This window comes from Narcine bancroftii, chromosome 14, assembly GCF_036971445.1.
Source record: "Narcine bancroftii isolate sNarBan1 chromosome 14, sNarBan1.hap1, whole genome shotgun sequence".
Classification (NCBI taxonomy): Eukaryota; Metazoa; Chordata; class Chondrichthyes; order Torpediniformes; family Narcinidae; genus Narcine; species Narcine bancroftii.
In genome coordinates this window covers 19,003,072-19,018,868 of record NC_091482.1, presented here as the reverse complement: position 1 = coordinate 19,018,868, position 15,797 = coordinate 19,003,072, and the positions used below count along the sequence as shown (strand labels likewise).

At 37.6% G+C, this 15,797-nt stretch overlaps 1 protein-coding gene and 1 long non-coding RNA gene across 5 annotated transcripts in view; one reads left to right on the top strand and one right to left on the bottom strand.

Annotated features, from left to right (window-relative positions):
* LOC138749368 (uncharacterized) overlaps positions 1 to 15,797 on the top strand; it is a 34,309-nt gene that overhangs the window by 8,393 nt on the left and 10,119 nt on the right. The window contains exon 2 of the long non-coding RNA XR_011348578.1: positions 13,246 to 13,437. This is a non-coding gene — a long non-coding RNA (uncharacterized lncRNA). The remainder of the gene's footprint in view (positions 1 to 13,245; positions 13,438 to 15,797) is intronic.
* The window catches only part of crcp (calcitonin gene-related peptide-receptor component protein), a 35,327-nt gene continuing 23,961 nt past the window's right edge, over positions 4,432 to 15,797 (bottom strand). For all 4 annotated transcript variants that reach the window (XM_069910586.1, XM_069910587.1, XM_069910588.1 and 1 more), the window contains exons 5-6: positions 12,529 to 12,586; positions 4,432 to 6,145 (exon numbers count right to left, since the gene is read on the bottom strand). In XM_069910586.1, coding sequence (XP_069766687.1) covers positions 5,933 to 6,145; positions 12,529 to 12,586 — 271 coding nt within the window. In that variant the 3' untranslated portion in view covers positions 4,432 to 5,932. The remainder of the gene's footprint in view (positions 6,146 to 12,528; positions 12,587 to 15,797) is intronic.

Genomic DNA, 15,797 nt, shown 5'->3' with positions numbered 1-15,797 from the left:
CATTGGTCCGACAGAAGGAATAGAGGGAAAAGACACATAGAGTTTCTTTGAAACGTGGATCCTACAAATGCTGGGACAAAGCAAGTTAAATGCAAACCTGCAAATTGAAAGGGTTCACCAGACCCTTGGACTCAGAAGGACTGGCGAACAGTGACCACGACCAGCCCTGGTAAGATTTAAGTCACCGGGAGAGAGATGCGATCTTGGGAGCAGCATACGAATATTCAAAAATAATAATGGCCCATTAGTGGTGAATAATGCATAAGTAATATTTTTCCAGGTCAAACAAAGAAAGGAATTTGCTGAGGTAAAGAGTAAACTGGGATCTAAAAACTTTAAATACTCAATGATGTACCCAGCAGCGTTGAGGGTGGATGTCTCAGAAGGTAATCAACAAATTTTCAAAAATAAAGAGGAATTTTAAAAATGTTATGAAAAGATTAAAGTTGCTAGCTGAAAGGACTGAAAAGACTATTTCAAAGGGGACTAACTGAAAGACGTCTCTATTTATTTATATTTAGTAGTTCTGACTTGTTTTAACTGATAAAAGAAAAACTATCGTGCTTCATATGGAGAGCTCTGAAAAGGTGGGGGGGGGGGGAACAACTCCGATTTAGAGGGAAGATGACACCAGGAGAGGAGTGGTTTTAAAAGGTGGTGCTCAAGGCGGTCTGTGAGTGGGAAGGGAAGGTTGAGAGTCACTGCTCAAGACCCAATTGTAATTGAAATATTTTGCTTGAGAAAAATTGTCATTGGGCCATTTCCTTTGAAGTGATGAAGCTGCACACATAATGAGGCAATTTTGGGTATGATTAAGACAGTGGTTTTCAAACTTTATCTTTCCACCCACCTTCAGCAATTCCTCACAGAGCACCTATGACATAGGGAATACTTAAAGTGGGATGTGAGTTGAAAGAAAAAGGTTGAGAACCACTTCCTACATACTTATGTAAGCTCTGACGGTGAACGGATCTGTATGTATGGAATGGTGAGGGAGGGAGTGTTTTGTTTTTGCTTTGTTTGTTGTGTTTGTAAGAAAAAATTTAATAAATTGTATATTTAAAATATTTTTGAAAAAAATCAAAAGTAAAATATTTAAAAAAAAAAGAATTTTGATCCATTACCTTCTAATTTAAGAGCATTGCTGAGCCACATCTAACAATCAGCTAATGTAAAAATTTAAACAGATAATACTGGAGGTACTCCGATCAGGTAGTATCTGTACAGTCTGAAAGAAATTTGGGGCTTGTTCCCTTAATGTTTTAATCGTCAGTGTTTTCTGGATATTTTGGATTTCTAGCATTTGTACCGAGGAACGGAAAATGCCGTTTCGTCAGGTTGTACTTGTGTTTGTAAGAAAAAAGTTTAATATATTGTATATTTAAATACTCAAAAAATAAGATCAGTGGCAAAATGAGTTTCTTAATGTGGGAATTTAAAAAAATTCCAATGGCCACAATTAATTTGACAGATTGATAGAAAACAAGTGCTCCTCTGAAGCTAAGAAATGTGTACAAGGATAGGTCGAAATGTCCAGTGTTTATACAAATGGAGATACCCATCCTTTTCATTGTGCCCTTATAAAATGAAAAACACGTCCTTAAACTCAAGCTGCCATGTTCAATGGGGATAAAAAAATGATGTCTTGCTTTATATTGCATAGGGCGGCAATGTTAAAATTGATGTTTCTCAATTTTGACTATTTGTTCTATATTACATTGTATATTTATATGTAAAGTTAATAAATTCATAACATTGATTTGTAAACTATATGTCTAAAAGTTACCTTGGAAATTCAAAATTCGGTATAGTGGAAACATTCCAAATATACTTGGGCATAAAGTTATCCTTATGCTTAAAAAGAAACTGAAGGCTACTGCCATTAATGCCAGAACATCTCTTTAATACTTTTTCCATGTTAAGTTAAGCTGGAGTGTATGGCGCAACCAATTTTGATTATATGGTAGGCTAAAGTACTTGACATCCATATCAATAAGGAATTCTGCATTTGGTTCACTTCCCATTTGGCTCAGAACTATCCAACTTATCTTTCAGACAACTATTCAACAAAATCTTTCCGTACATTCATTACTAGAAAGCAGTGAAACACTTAAGTATGCAGATGCTATGTTTGTAATAAAAACACAAAAATGCTGGAGAAATTCAGCAAGTCTCACAGCATCCTTAGGACAAAGAGTTAAATAACTGGTGTTATGAGCCCTTCTTCAAGGTATGAGCAAAAAGGTGTGCAGGCTTCTGGATTAAAAGGCTGGGGGAGGAGGGAAGAATAGCCCAATAGACATTGAACATGGCAAAGAATAGCCCAATAGGACAGGAGAGCGGAAAGGTGAGAATTGAATGGGAGGTGAGGTTGTTTTTGAAGCAGATTTAGGGAAAAGGATGCAGGAAAAGAGAGCTAGAGGAAAATAAATCTTGGTGGATTAGTGGAGTTGGCTATCAGAAACTGGAGGTCAACATCAATGCCACTGGTTGGAGGGTGCCCACATGGAATACAAGGTGTTGTTCCTCCAATTTGCAGGTGGTCTCAGCCTGGCAGTGCATGAGTCCATGAATAGACATGTCGGCAAGGGAATGGGGTGGGGAATTGAAATATGAGGCCACTGGGAGATCCTTCCTATTGCGGTAGACAGATCTGAGGTGCTCAATGAAGCGATCTCCCGGTCTGCATTGTCACCCTGATATAAAGACCACCACAGGAGCACCAGATGCAGAAGATGAGCCCTGCAGATTTTCAAGTGAGTGAGGAGGTGTGGGCTCTGTTACCCGCAATAGCGGGGATCTTATAGTGGGCACCAATTTCAATTTTATTTTGGTCATTTTCTCCATCAACGTCTCAATATATTTATGAATTGGTTACTCAAACTCAATTTTTTTCTAGTATAATGCTCAATTCTTGACCTGACTCCCCAATGCCGGTCCCGTCGCTATTTTTGCAACTCTCCCTTTCGGACTTTCACCTGATGTTCCCGGTTGAATAGGAGCTTCTTCAGTCTTTGTTCTTGGCTGCCTTGACTTCTTCATACCAGCTTTATCCATTTTTAATGAAGAAAATCAAGATTTTCAAGTTTTGACTGTCTATTTAGTACTCTTTTTTTTTTTTTTTTTTTTTTTTTTTTTTTTTTTAATTTTTTATTTTTCACACCATAAATCACAATAGCCATGATATACACTTTTTCTTTTCCACACATTTACAGTGACTTTTTCTCCCTCCCCCCTCCCTCCTCCCAAGCCACCCCCCCATCCCTCCCCCCCCTCATCCATTTTAGTTATACAATCTAGGTTGCATTAATTCAGTTAGACAATGTTGTCATTCAACAAAAATACACCAGAAATTCTACTGAGTCCATTTTTTTCTTCTCTTCTCCTTCCATCAACTTAGGTAATGTTTGTTCCCGGTAGGTTTTCGCTATTGTATTTAATGTAAGGCTCCCATACTTGTTCGAATATTTCAATATTATTTCTTAAACTATATGTTATTTTTTCTAATGGAATACATTTATTCATTTCTATATACCATTGTTGTATTTTCAAATTATCTTCCAATTTCCAGGTTGACATAATACATTTTTTTGCTACAGCTAGGGCTATCTTAACAAATCTTTTTTGTGCATCCTCCAAGTCAATTCCAAATTTATATAAAGATAAAAAAGGAAACATGGGAGAAGTTATGCTCTGGAACGATGAGAAATACAATAAATACGAGGCTGCGTATGATACAATATAATTGGTTACACAGACTATACATTACACCGCAAAAGTTAAATAAATGGGACCCAACAGTATCTGATAGATGTTTTCGATGTAAAAAAGAAAGGGGAACAACAATTCATGCAATCTGGACATGTGAGAGAGTAGAAAAATTTTGGGATGATCTCAATCAGATATTAAATAAAATAACAGAAAACAATATACCAAAGAATCCAGAGATCTTTCTCCTAAGTAACATAAAAAATATTTAGTACTCTTCATGGAGAGTTCAACCAAAAAATGTCTAAGTCCTTCGCATGGCCACACTCCCCTATCCAATGTACTCTTAAATATTGAAAATCGAACCCACATCTACCACTTTCGCTGGCAGATCATTAAACACTTTCATCCGCCTATGAGTGAAGAAGCTCCCCCTAATGTTCCCCTTAAACATTTCACCCTTCATCCTAAATATATGCCCTTGAGTTTGTCTCAGCTAACCCAGTGGAAAAAGCCTGAATGCTATCTATACCCTTCATAATTTTGTATACCTCTATCAAATCTACCCTCATTCATCAATTCTCACCTATTCATCTCAAGACCTTGCAACATCCTTGTAATTTTAATTAGGGAACATCAGGCCAATGAACCTTCCATCAGTGCTGGAAAGGATATTAAGGATTTATTTGCATTTGGAGAGGCAAGAATTAGAGGTATCCAACATGGCTTTGATCGTGAGAGATATGTCTCACAAATTTATTTTTTTTGAGGAGGTGACAAAGATCATTGACAAGGGCAGGGTGGATGACTTTGTCCATATTGACTTCAGAATGACTAACACAGTCCTGCATGGTCAAACAGATTAGAATACCTGGGATTCAGGATGAGATAGCAAATTGGATTCAGTATGCATGCTTTCACTGATGAAGGCACTGAGTATAAGAGTTGGGATGTAATGTTACTTATACAAAAAAGTTGGTTAGGTCACACTTGGGGAGTATTATGTGTAGTCCTGCTTGCCAGTCTTCAGGAAGGATGTGATTAAGCTTGAAAGGGTGCGTTAAAAATTCATATATTTTGCCTGGGCTGAAGTTATAAGGAGAGATTGGATAGGCTGGGACGGTTTTCCCTGGAGTTCAGGAGGCTACTGGGTGACAATGTAAGTTTATAACATTATGACAAAATATATAGGGGAGACAGCTACAGTCTTTTTTCAAAGGTTGGAGAGTCTAAATCCCAACAGCATACATTTAAAGTGAGAGGGGAAAGATTTGAAGGCGATCTGAGGGGCAGATTTTTCACACAGAGTGGTGGGTATATGAAACAAGTTGGCAGTGGAAGTGGTAAAGGCATTTACAATATTTAAAAGATATTTAGACAGTTACATTGCATAGGAGAGGTTTAAAGGTAGATAGGCCTCCTGGTTGCCATGGATGAAGGGCCTGTTTCTCTGCTGTTTATCTATGAATCTATAATAGCCTTTGAATTGATTTTTAACATCTGTTTTATGCAATAATTGAATATTAACTGGAAGAATTTCACAAAAATATTTAAAACTCAATTTTTTCAAGAACATAAACCTAGATACTTAAATGGTGGTATAAAACATGAGAGTCTGCAGAGGTTGTGATTGTAGTAAAAACTCAGAAATGCTGGAGTAGCTCAGCAGGTCTTGCAGTGTCCATAGGAAGTAATGATGTATAACTCATGTTTCAGGCCTGAGCCCTTCTTCAGGCCTGAAACATCGGTTATATATCTTTACCTCCAATGGACATTGTGAGACCTGCTGAGCTCCTCCAGCATTTCTGTTGTTTTACTCAAATGGTATACATAGGCATTGTTTGTTTTCTATTAGAATTTATCCTTAACCCAGAGCCTTGGACTTCTATTTATAAATGTAAATGAGAAAATATTCTCTCTTTAATCCCTCATTCTCTAGGATTGGCTCGATTAACTAAATCTATAAGGTACAAGAACAGAGGTGTGGACATACTTTGGCCTTTCAACTTATGGACTGATAAACTTAATTAAGGCAAACTATCACCATTAATAGTTGACATCACATATTGCACAGTATGGACATACAAAATCATATCTACAGTGTTTGAATTACATCTCCTGTAGACTTGAATCTCAGCAGTTTGTGGGTTTAAATAGAACATTGAAAAAAGATGAACCCTTTGCGATATTTGTTCACCAGGTAGCATCCTTTCTCTTGATTGTGCTAGGAGTCATCCATTTTGACGACTTCCTCATCAACCACCATATCCACCTCGTCCTGTTGCTGAGCACTTCCAGCTTGCTCACCTGGACTTCCAGCTTGCTCACCTGGACTTCCAGCTTGCTCACCTGGACTTCCTGGCAGGATGTTATTGACTGTTTGTAAAAGCTCTTCAATCTGTTCTTCTGTTAGCCTTTCTTCACTCTCTTCTACCATCTAGAATATTAAATACAAAATTTTTTTTATTAATGACAATTATTCTATTCAATTCCATTGCAAATAAAGACGAGCTAACAAAATGTCAGCCTGTTGTAAAAAAAATAATTTACTGAAACAGTTTAATAGTTTAATTCAAATTCACAAAATTGAAAACTGTAAAAACTGTTATTTTCAATCACCTTGATATAACCACATAACCACTTACAGCACAGAACAGGCCAGTTCGGCCCTACTAGTCCATGCCGTAACAAATTCCCACCCTCCTAGTCCCACTGACCAGCACCCGGTCCATACCCCTCCAGTCCTCTCCTATCCATGTAACTATCCGGTCTTTCCTTAAATGTAACCAATGATCCCGTCTCGACCACGTCTCCATTTCTGAAATTTCATACAACATTGGAGTAAATACAGGTTCTCAGAATATGGTCATTACTTGATTTAAAAAAAAACTAAATATGCTTGACTTTGAGAATATATTAAATGATGTGATTGAGATTCCTTTCCCTGCAATTTTGAACTTTGGCAATGATCCATTCAAGGTACAAGAGATCATGCTTCCAATGGAACAACTGAAGGAGGACTTGCATTGTAATTGCCAGCTTACTTATTGTCTGGTTCTATTTTCAGGCATTTCCTGCGTACCTTCAAAATTGTGTCATGGGCTCATATAAGGACTTGGTTTAGATTTTTATCTGCCCAATCAGAAGGGTGTCTGAAGAAATCTGGAAGTAGAACTTGTTCATTCCATAGATCATATAGTCAGCAGAGATTATGAGGAAACTTGTTTGAAATGCTAATTTTTCTGGATGTTTGTACGGTGCTGCCGAGAGAACACCTTATTTAAAATCCTTCACAAGCCCTCTTTGTATTGACATCATTTACCAAAAAAAGTGGAACAATGTGAAATCCTACTGTAAGGAGATACGTAATAACTTTTCAACTATGAAAAAAAATGAGAAACTGATTCTAACATGAACATAAACAATAGTACAGCCTGCCACAGTTGAAACAGTCCTGTTTTTGATGCATGTACACAGATATTGACAGATTTTCTAGAGAGGACTACATATACCTAATTACTGAAATCTACGCATAATTTTCTTCCCTAATTTTGAAGTTATTAAATAATGAGTTTGGAAGATTATGAGAAATGTCCGATTCACTGTTGCTTTCTGAAAACAGTACACTCTGCATAAGTTCAGGATTTGACTCTGAGCTGAAAATCACAGAAAGTTGGGGGTTTGGGAGAGTTTGAGGCTTTTAAAAGAAAAAAAAATGTTGCATTTCAGTGTTATGATTAAACAAATAAATCTTGATAATTTTGTTTTAAACAACACTGGGTAAAAAAAAAAGGTTTTATATCATTATAAAAATGGTGAACAAATTATTTTTCAAAGATTACTGACTTGATTATAGTTATAGAGCATTGAAAAAGACCTTTCGACCTAATTTCATCTATGCTGACCAAGTTGCTTACCTGAGCTCGTCCCATCAATCATAAGTTTTTATTTTTATAATTTATGACTGGGGAGTTGTGATAAGACACTTCTGTAAGATTTTGAAACTCCTTTACTATTCTTTCATCAGAATTAGAAACGTCATGAGCATGTCACAAAATTTGTTGTTTTGCAAACATTTATATAGACCACCATACAAAATAAACAAAAATAGTGCAAGAAAAAAAAATCACAGTAAGGCATTATCTGTGGTTCATTGATCATTCAGGAATCTGATAGCAGAGGGGGAAGAGGCTGTCCTTGTGTTGCTGAGTGTTCATCTTCAGGCTCCCAAACCTTTTTCCTGATGGTAGCAGAATGAAGAGGGTGTGGCCTGGGTGGTGGGGTTCCTTGAGGATGGAGGCTGCTTTCTTAAGATAACACCTCTTGTAGATGTCCTCACTGGAGTGAAGACTGGTTGGTGCCCGTGATGTCACAGGCCATTAACAACCCTCTAGTTTTTTCTTGTCCTGTGCATTGGCATCTCTGTACCAGACAGTGAAGCAACCCTGCCAGAATGCCCTCCACAGTACATTTGTAGAAGTTTTGAGAGTCTTCAAATTCCTCACAAAATATAGGCACTGGCGAGCCTTGCATTGACATAGAGGCTCCAGGACAGGTCCTCAGAGATGCTGACACCTAGGAATTTGATGTTCTTGACCCTCTACACTGCTGACCCCTCGATGAGGACTGGTTTATGTTCTCCTGATTTCCTTCTGAACTCCACAATCATCTCCTTAGTTTTGCTAAGGTTGTTGGTGTGACACCACTCAGCTAGCTGATCCATCTCCCCCCCCTATACGCTTCCTCATTGCCGTCTGTGATTCTGCCGACAACTGTAGTGTCATTGGCAAATTTGTATATAGCATGGAAATGTGCCTGGCCAAAGAGTCATGGGTGTATGGTGAGAAGAGCAATGGGCTAAGCACTTATCCTTGAGGTGCACCTGTGTTAATCGTCAGTGAGAAGGAGACATTGTTTCCAATTTGTACTGACTGTGGACTTCTGATAAGGAAGTCAAGGATCCAGTTATAAGGGGATGGGGTTCATGGCCATCTTCCCCATTTTCAATTTGTTGATAGCTTTCTCTTTCGCTCTAATCTTCTGTCATGTTAAAGATGACTCGTGGGAAAAATATGCCTAAAGTATAATAACTACATTTGCAAAGCAAGATGTTTATCACAAAATTTGAATATTTTATTAGGTGACTCCTTATGAAATTATTTGATCCACCTAGGTTAAAGGGGATGACTTTTTGGTATATTTTAGGCTCACACAGCAAAAGATCTTACATTTTGCTAGGTTCCCAGATAAAGTTGCATGCAAGGGGTTAGGCAGATAGATTTATAGATAGATGAGAAAATATAAGAAGGGTGTATCATGAGAAGAGATGGATGGCACTGGCCTATTCTCAATGGAACATGGAAGGATCAGGGTTCCTGAGAGAAATGGACAGTGTAGATTCTAAATGACAAGTCCTGTGTCAGGACAGTTGAAAAACAGTGTTGGCTGTTTAAGATTGAGTGAAGAAGTCATTTCTTTTTAAGAATGATAATGTTCAAAATTCCTCGCCGAAGAGGGTCATGGATACTCTGTGGTTGAATGTATCTAACTTCAAGATTGAAATTATTGGACATTTAAAGGAATTCAACATCATTGGTGAGATAAATGAATATGGTTGAAGATCAGATGAGATCATAATGAATAGCACAGTAAACTTGAGAAGCTGATTTCTACTTGAAAACTTGCATAAAGCTGAGAGGGGAGAGAAGAGAATAGAAATTCAAACAGGATGGTGAAGAACCTTAGTGTCATTGTTGAAAATATAGGGTAAGAGAAGAGACAAAGTGAAGAGTCTTGGCACTCACCGTAACCCAGTTATTTTTTTTCCAAACTCGTACAAAGAAGGAAGAAATCAGATAATGGGTGGTTTAGAAGAGGCAAAGACGAAGTAGCCTGAGAAACTGAGGGTGCTCAGGAAAGGGAGCAGCAGGATGGGAAGTAAATTTGTTATGAGTTGAATAGGAATAATAGATATTCCCTGAACTAATCCCACAGAAGAATTCTTGCAGGCATTAACAGCAATGGAGCAAAGAATGGTTTTTGCTTTCTGCCACAGAAAATCAGAGCTGAGATCCACCCAGGTTCTAAGTAGCTGGAAAGTACTTAGAACAAATATGTTCTAAGTAGCTGGAAAGGTGTTTAAGGAAAAAAAAAACACACACTTCAGTCATTTGGAGATGTAAACAAATGGGTCTGGTTCAGTTTTAAGTTTAAGCATATTTGTCACAAGATAGCTAGAACATTGAGAAGGGTTCTTCTGTGACAGACCAATAGGTTATCTTTAGGATCACATACAGCAATGTAAAGAGCACAATTTACAGTGTATATGATTACAGTGAAAAGAAAGATAAATTAGCACCAAGCAAGGGCCGCAGGAAAGCACTGTTATGGAGTTCATTCAGGAATCTGATGGCTAAAGAAACTGTGCTTAAACCTGGTGTGTGTGCTTTCATAACCTTAAGTCTTCTCCCCAACAGGAGGAAGAAAAGGCAAGTGTGTCGGGTGCGATGGGGTCTTTCAGTATTTTGGCTATCTTTCCTAGGCTTCAGGAGATGCAGAGAAGTTACTAAGAAACCATCTTGAACCCCTCCCCTGCTTCTCCCTTTCTCTATCCCTCTGTCCTTTCCTCCAGCTTCCCACCATTCCCTCTCCATTCAGAGTTAGCCTCCCCCATCACCTCGTTTATTTTTCTCTTCTACCATTCTACCCATATCTATCTATGACCACTTATCTATTAACCTGCTCTTCCTCCCTCCTCTCTTCGCCCCCATCTTTTTATTCAGGTGCCTGCCTGGAATTTGTTCTTACCTTGATGAAGAGCTCAGGCCCCAAAATGCTGGTCACCCCTTTCTTTTATAGGTGCTGCATGACCTGCTGAGTTTCTACAGCACTTTTATGCATTGTACTGCAATCACCTCATCTGTAGACTTTCTTGTTCAATAAGAAACTATCTTGAGGAAGTTCAGGGCACAGAGGCCTTACTGGATGGAAGAGTCATGGTAAAAGAATGCAATCTGAGATGTTACCATTCAGTTTAATTTAGAGAGAAGAGTACAATGTAATAGGGGCAGATAGCAACAATTGGTATTCCAGAGAAGTTCTGACTGTGCACTTGGGAAGGAGGAAGCATCAATAGTAGTATGGGAGTGGGAACGATGAGATTGCTGGCAGTGGGGAACAGATGAAATAAATATTGTTTTTGTGTTCAGGAATGTCAACTTGCTCTACTGCAAGAAGCAGAGTCAGACACTTGTCATTTTGGCTCGGGCAGCTTTTTTAGTCATTTGACAAAGCACTTACTTCTCAATACCATGGTGAAACCAGAGATGGAACTAAAAATATTGGAAGAAAAACGTGTAGCAGATCTTAATAAAGAGAACAGGCAGTAGGTCAGAGAATAATAGAAAAGGAATACTTTACCGATGGATCCTCTTAGGGGAAAAAAAAGTGGGCACATTCAACACCCTGTCAACTTCAATGATAGGATAATAGTAGGGTTATTAGTTGAGGTTAAAATACTGATGAGGACCGAATATTCAGGATAAGTGACTACTTGGGCAAATTGTGAGTTGAAAATTCTGTTACATGAAAGAGAAAGAGAAAAAATCAATAATTGACATGATAGAAGAGAGCAAAATAAAGTGGTTTGAAGAAATTGACAGAGCTGTATGAACCACAAGCAAAGTTTATTTTTTTTAAAAAGAAATTTATGGGTGGGCTGAAGAATTGTATGGAAAGAGGAACTAGAGCTTTCAGGTCCCAATGACCTGGTAAGGCTGAAAACAGATGTCTGAAGCATATGTGAAATGTGCAAGAGCAACGTAGGCTGTGGTTGCAGAAAGAGCTTGAGTGGGTTGAATGCATCTTTGAGCTCTTTGAAAATAGATCTGTGTGGAATGTATTCAAACTCAAAGCAGTTGCTGGGAAAATATGTGGCTGTAAAAGTAGGTCTTGGCAAATGGACACAGATAATGGGAAAGGAATAATACTGATGTTGATAGGATAAAATAAAGGTTATGAGAAGCATGAAATAGCTAAAATTTCTTGGTAGATAACATTGTTGAAAGGGACTGATAAAGACTAAAATGAAAAAAATTTAAAAAAACCTGAAACAAATTTACAGGTTTGCCAATTTATGCAAAATGGAGAGACACGGTACTCCTTCAGATGCAAACTACTTTAGAACTTAAATACAAGGAAAGGTTTAAAAAGTAAAACATGAAGCAAACAAAGGAGCAGTATTCTATGACAGTGAATGAGCAATTGTTGAAGGTGTGGGGGGTGGGGTGGTGATGGATGAGGCTGAGAGAGAAGGTTAGAAACCTTAGTTCAATAAGATCTCAAGGTTACTTAACAAGATGGATTTGAAGAGAATGTTTCTGGTGAGAGATGATTAAAATAAGTTGGTCACTATTTAAGAAATTGCTGAGGTGATTTTTTTAAATTGCAGATCTGAAAGTTTAAAAACTCTTCCTCAAAGCATAACAGAGGCACCGTCTTTGAACATTTTCAAGGCAGAGAGATTCTTGATCAGCAAGGGGGTGAAACATTAACATGGGTGTATGGAAATGGATACTTGAAGTTACTGAAAGAACAGCAACGAATGGTGTAGCAGGTTGGAGGGGCTGAGTGGCCTATTCCTGCTTCTAATTCTTATGTAAAACCTGATCATCTTTGATTTTTGTAGATCAGAAGTAAATGACATGATACATGATTCATTAAAGTTACAAGATTTGTACTTGGTTTTTGGCACATTAGTGTACTTTGCTCAGATTGATGCAACCTTGCACATTTCCAGTCCTTTCTTGAAATGGGACCTACCAACTGTATCTCCACGGCTGTTAATGGCCTGTGATTCAACAGCTGAAGCTTTTCTGCCCTAAAAGATGGAGAACAGAAGTCAGAATTATGATAGAATTAGCTCAGATTTTTAACGATTCAAACAGAACAATATTTAAATTCCAAAAAAAAGGCAGTGTTTTTGCAAAGCAGATTTCTCGAAAATGCTTTGCAAGAAAATAGATTGAAAGACTGTTAAAATCAACTTTATGCTCAAAATTCACATGAACCTACTTTAACTGATTTTACTAACGACAGATGCACTTCCTCTCTAGAGCTAAATGAAAATTTGAACATATATTCCATTTATATTTTTATGTAAAAATACTTTATCCATGAAACTATTTTGTTAAAAAAATTAAAAAGTGAAGAGGATTATTCAAGAATCAAAAGATATTGTACACTCTATATATTAGGGTGGAACAAAACAGGAATAAGAGCATGGAACATGGCCCAAAACTAATCTGGCTAATTTGGCCAACATCTCCATACTGAGCAAGTCAGCATTGTCAGCTAGACCCATTTGCTTGCATTTAGTCCACATCATCATGGATATGTACAAAAATCTTTTTGAATTACTAATAATTACATTATCAATCACTTTCCCCTGAATTATCAACAAAGAAATTAAAAGTGCAACCAGGCACCATTTATTCATCAATAGTCTGCTCACTAAAATCCTAATTTTGGTTTCATTAGGTCCACTAAGTTCCAGACTTCATCATAGTCTTCTACTAAACATTGACTGAAGTTAAATTCCAAGGGTGAGGAATGAGTGACTGATCTCAACGCCAAGGCAGCATGCGAAGGAGAGAGCGGATTAAGGACCCACAATACAATTCGTCAATGAGCATCAAGGGAAAAAACACTGCAGTGGTTGGAATCATACAGGTAAAGATTGTGGTTGCAGCAGTTCAATCATCCCAACTGTAGGTTATCATTTCAATTTTATCTGGATGGTGATATAGAGTGGTTATGATGTCCCATCTACAAAACCCTCTGTAATACTTTTTGAGGGTACTCCATCAGAGCCTCCCAAACCTGTTATCAAGGACAAGGACTTAGAAGCAAAGGGAACATCACCACTTGAATGTTTCTCTGTAAGTCAAGATCATTCTGATTTGGAACATATTTCAGACTCCTCATCATTACTGATCCTCAAACTTCCTCTCCAGTCACATTACGGGAGGACCTTCACCAGAAGGTCTGAAGTGGTTTACTATCACCTTCTGAAGAACAATTTGGTATGCACAACAAATGTTGGCCTTGTCAACAAGGCCCAAATTCTAAAAAGGAAGCAAAACTTTCCTAGAATGTAATATCAGGATTTTATCTTTTAATATTTGCAATATCTGTAAAATATATTATAATGTTCCAAAGTAAGTTAATAAACTTACTTTAGATAAATGAACATAAAGCAATGCCTTATAAATTCTCATTATAATGATTTAAAACCTTCCACAGTGTCATTCTTATTGCATTTGCTGTGATAGCTGAATTGGGTGTGTAGTACCAATTCGATCCTTGAAGGGTTAAATTAAAAAACCAACTTCATGTGATTCTGATGCTATGACCTGTTTCATCGCTTCTGCAAAGAGGTAAAGGTTTGAAGGTAAGTAGTTATAACCATCCAAATCAATTTCTTTATGCCCATATAACAGCTTTTTGGATTAGAAATTCACTAAAATTTAAGTTTTGACATAAAATTTGATCTCGCAGATTTCTTGTCTTCAAAAAAGTATACAAATCAACGCTAAATTTATTTATTTTTAATTGACAAGATGGGCTGTTTTGTAGGAACGCAATCCCTCCTCCCCCTCACGTCAATGGGGGCTGCCTGTACTGGATAATTCAGTGGATGTAATGGAAGGAATCTGGCATAGTTTTGCGTGCCTCTGCACGACAAGAACTACCAGCTGAATTACACAATATAATTAAGAGTTAATAGCAGTTACTTGAAGTTTTAATCCTCCAAATTATTCAGTTGTTGCAATTTTCAGCTACAAGTCATCAGTATCTAGTACATTATAGTCCAAACCCTAAGGGGGCCTTGCTGATATTTCTAAAAACAATTTTCACCGGGTCTTGCAATTTTCATTGTTAAAATGCTGCCAGTTTTGTAGAACTAGTTCACCTATCTTTACTATTATCAAGGAGTGATGAAGACAGCGTACAATTAAAGTACCAGAGGTACAATGTTCATGAATAAAGGCACTCCAAATTCAGCCGGTAAATGATGTGTTGATTAAAGCATGTTCCCCACGCAGGAGTGGTTACTCAGACATCACCACAATAAATTCTTTGTCTCTTTCATAAAATTATCTTCTCTCTCCTTCTGACGATAATTTGAACAGTTATTTTTAAGGTTTGTTTCATACTGTATATACTCATGTAAAAATCAAATTTTGTGGACTCTTTTTTAATGCTAAATATATGGGGTTGAATATTACATGGATACTACTTTTGAGAGGCAGAACTAAAATCCAAATACCATATCAGTAGAAAAAAAATCCAAATGATCTCTAAACAAATAAAGAACAGAAACACAATGGCTTAAAATATTAATAAAGAATGGTAACTACCATAGGGGAGGTCAGGACTGTGTTAAGTATCTGCGTCATCAGGAATTCCGATCGGCGGGAGGCAAGGATCGCCTGTGTTTGAGGAATTAGGAGCTCTGATAGGCAGGCGGCCGGGTCAAGGCAAGAGTCTCTGTTTGAGCCATCGCGAGCTCTGATGGGTGGGCAACTGGGGCCAAGGTGAGAGTCCACAAAACGTGAGTCCACTCTTGAGGTGTCAGGAGCTCTGATGGGTGGGCGGCCAGGGTTGAGGTGAGAGACGAGGGTTGTCTTTTACACGAGATAAATGTAAAAATCCAAAAAGAGTCGATCGACTTTTACATGAGAATATACGGTAGTCAACATTTAGTTCCACTTAACTTTTCACAATGTTTCCTCTTTTTCCGTAGGTATTACTTCTGATATCTGACTTAACACTTTGATTCCTAAATTTGCATTATCTATATACACACACTTTCTAGCTATCTACAATATATCTCCATCAAGTACATGGTGAGGATCGGTACCATGTTACACGGGGGGGGGGGCAATGGAAATTGCACACCAACAGGCTCCATTAATTCTCTTCACATATGAAAACCCTTTGCTGTTCAATGAACCATATTTCAAGGTGGCAAACCTTCAAAATATCATACTTGCATTTTTTAATCCCAATGTAATATAGCCAAGCTA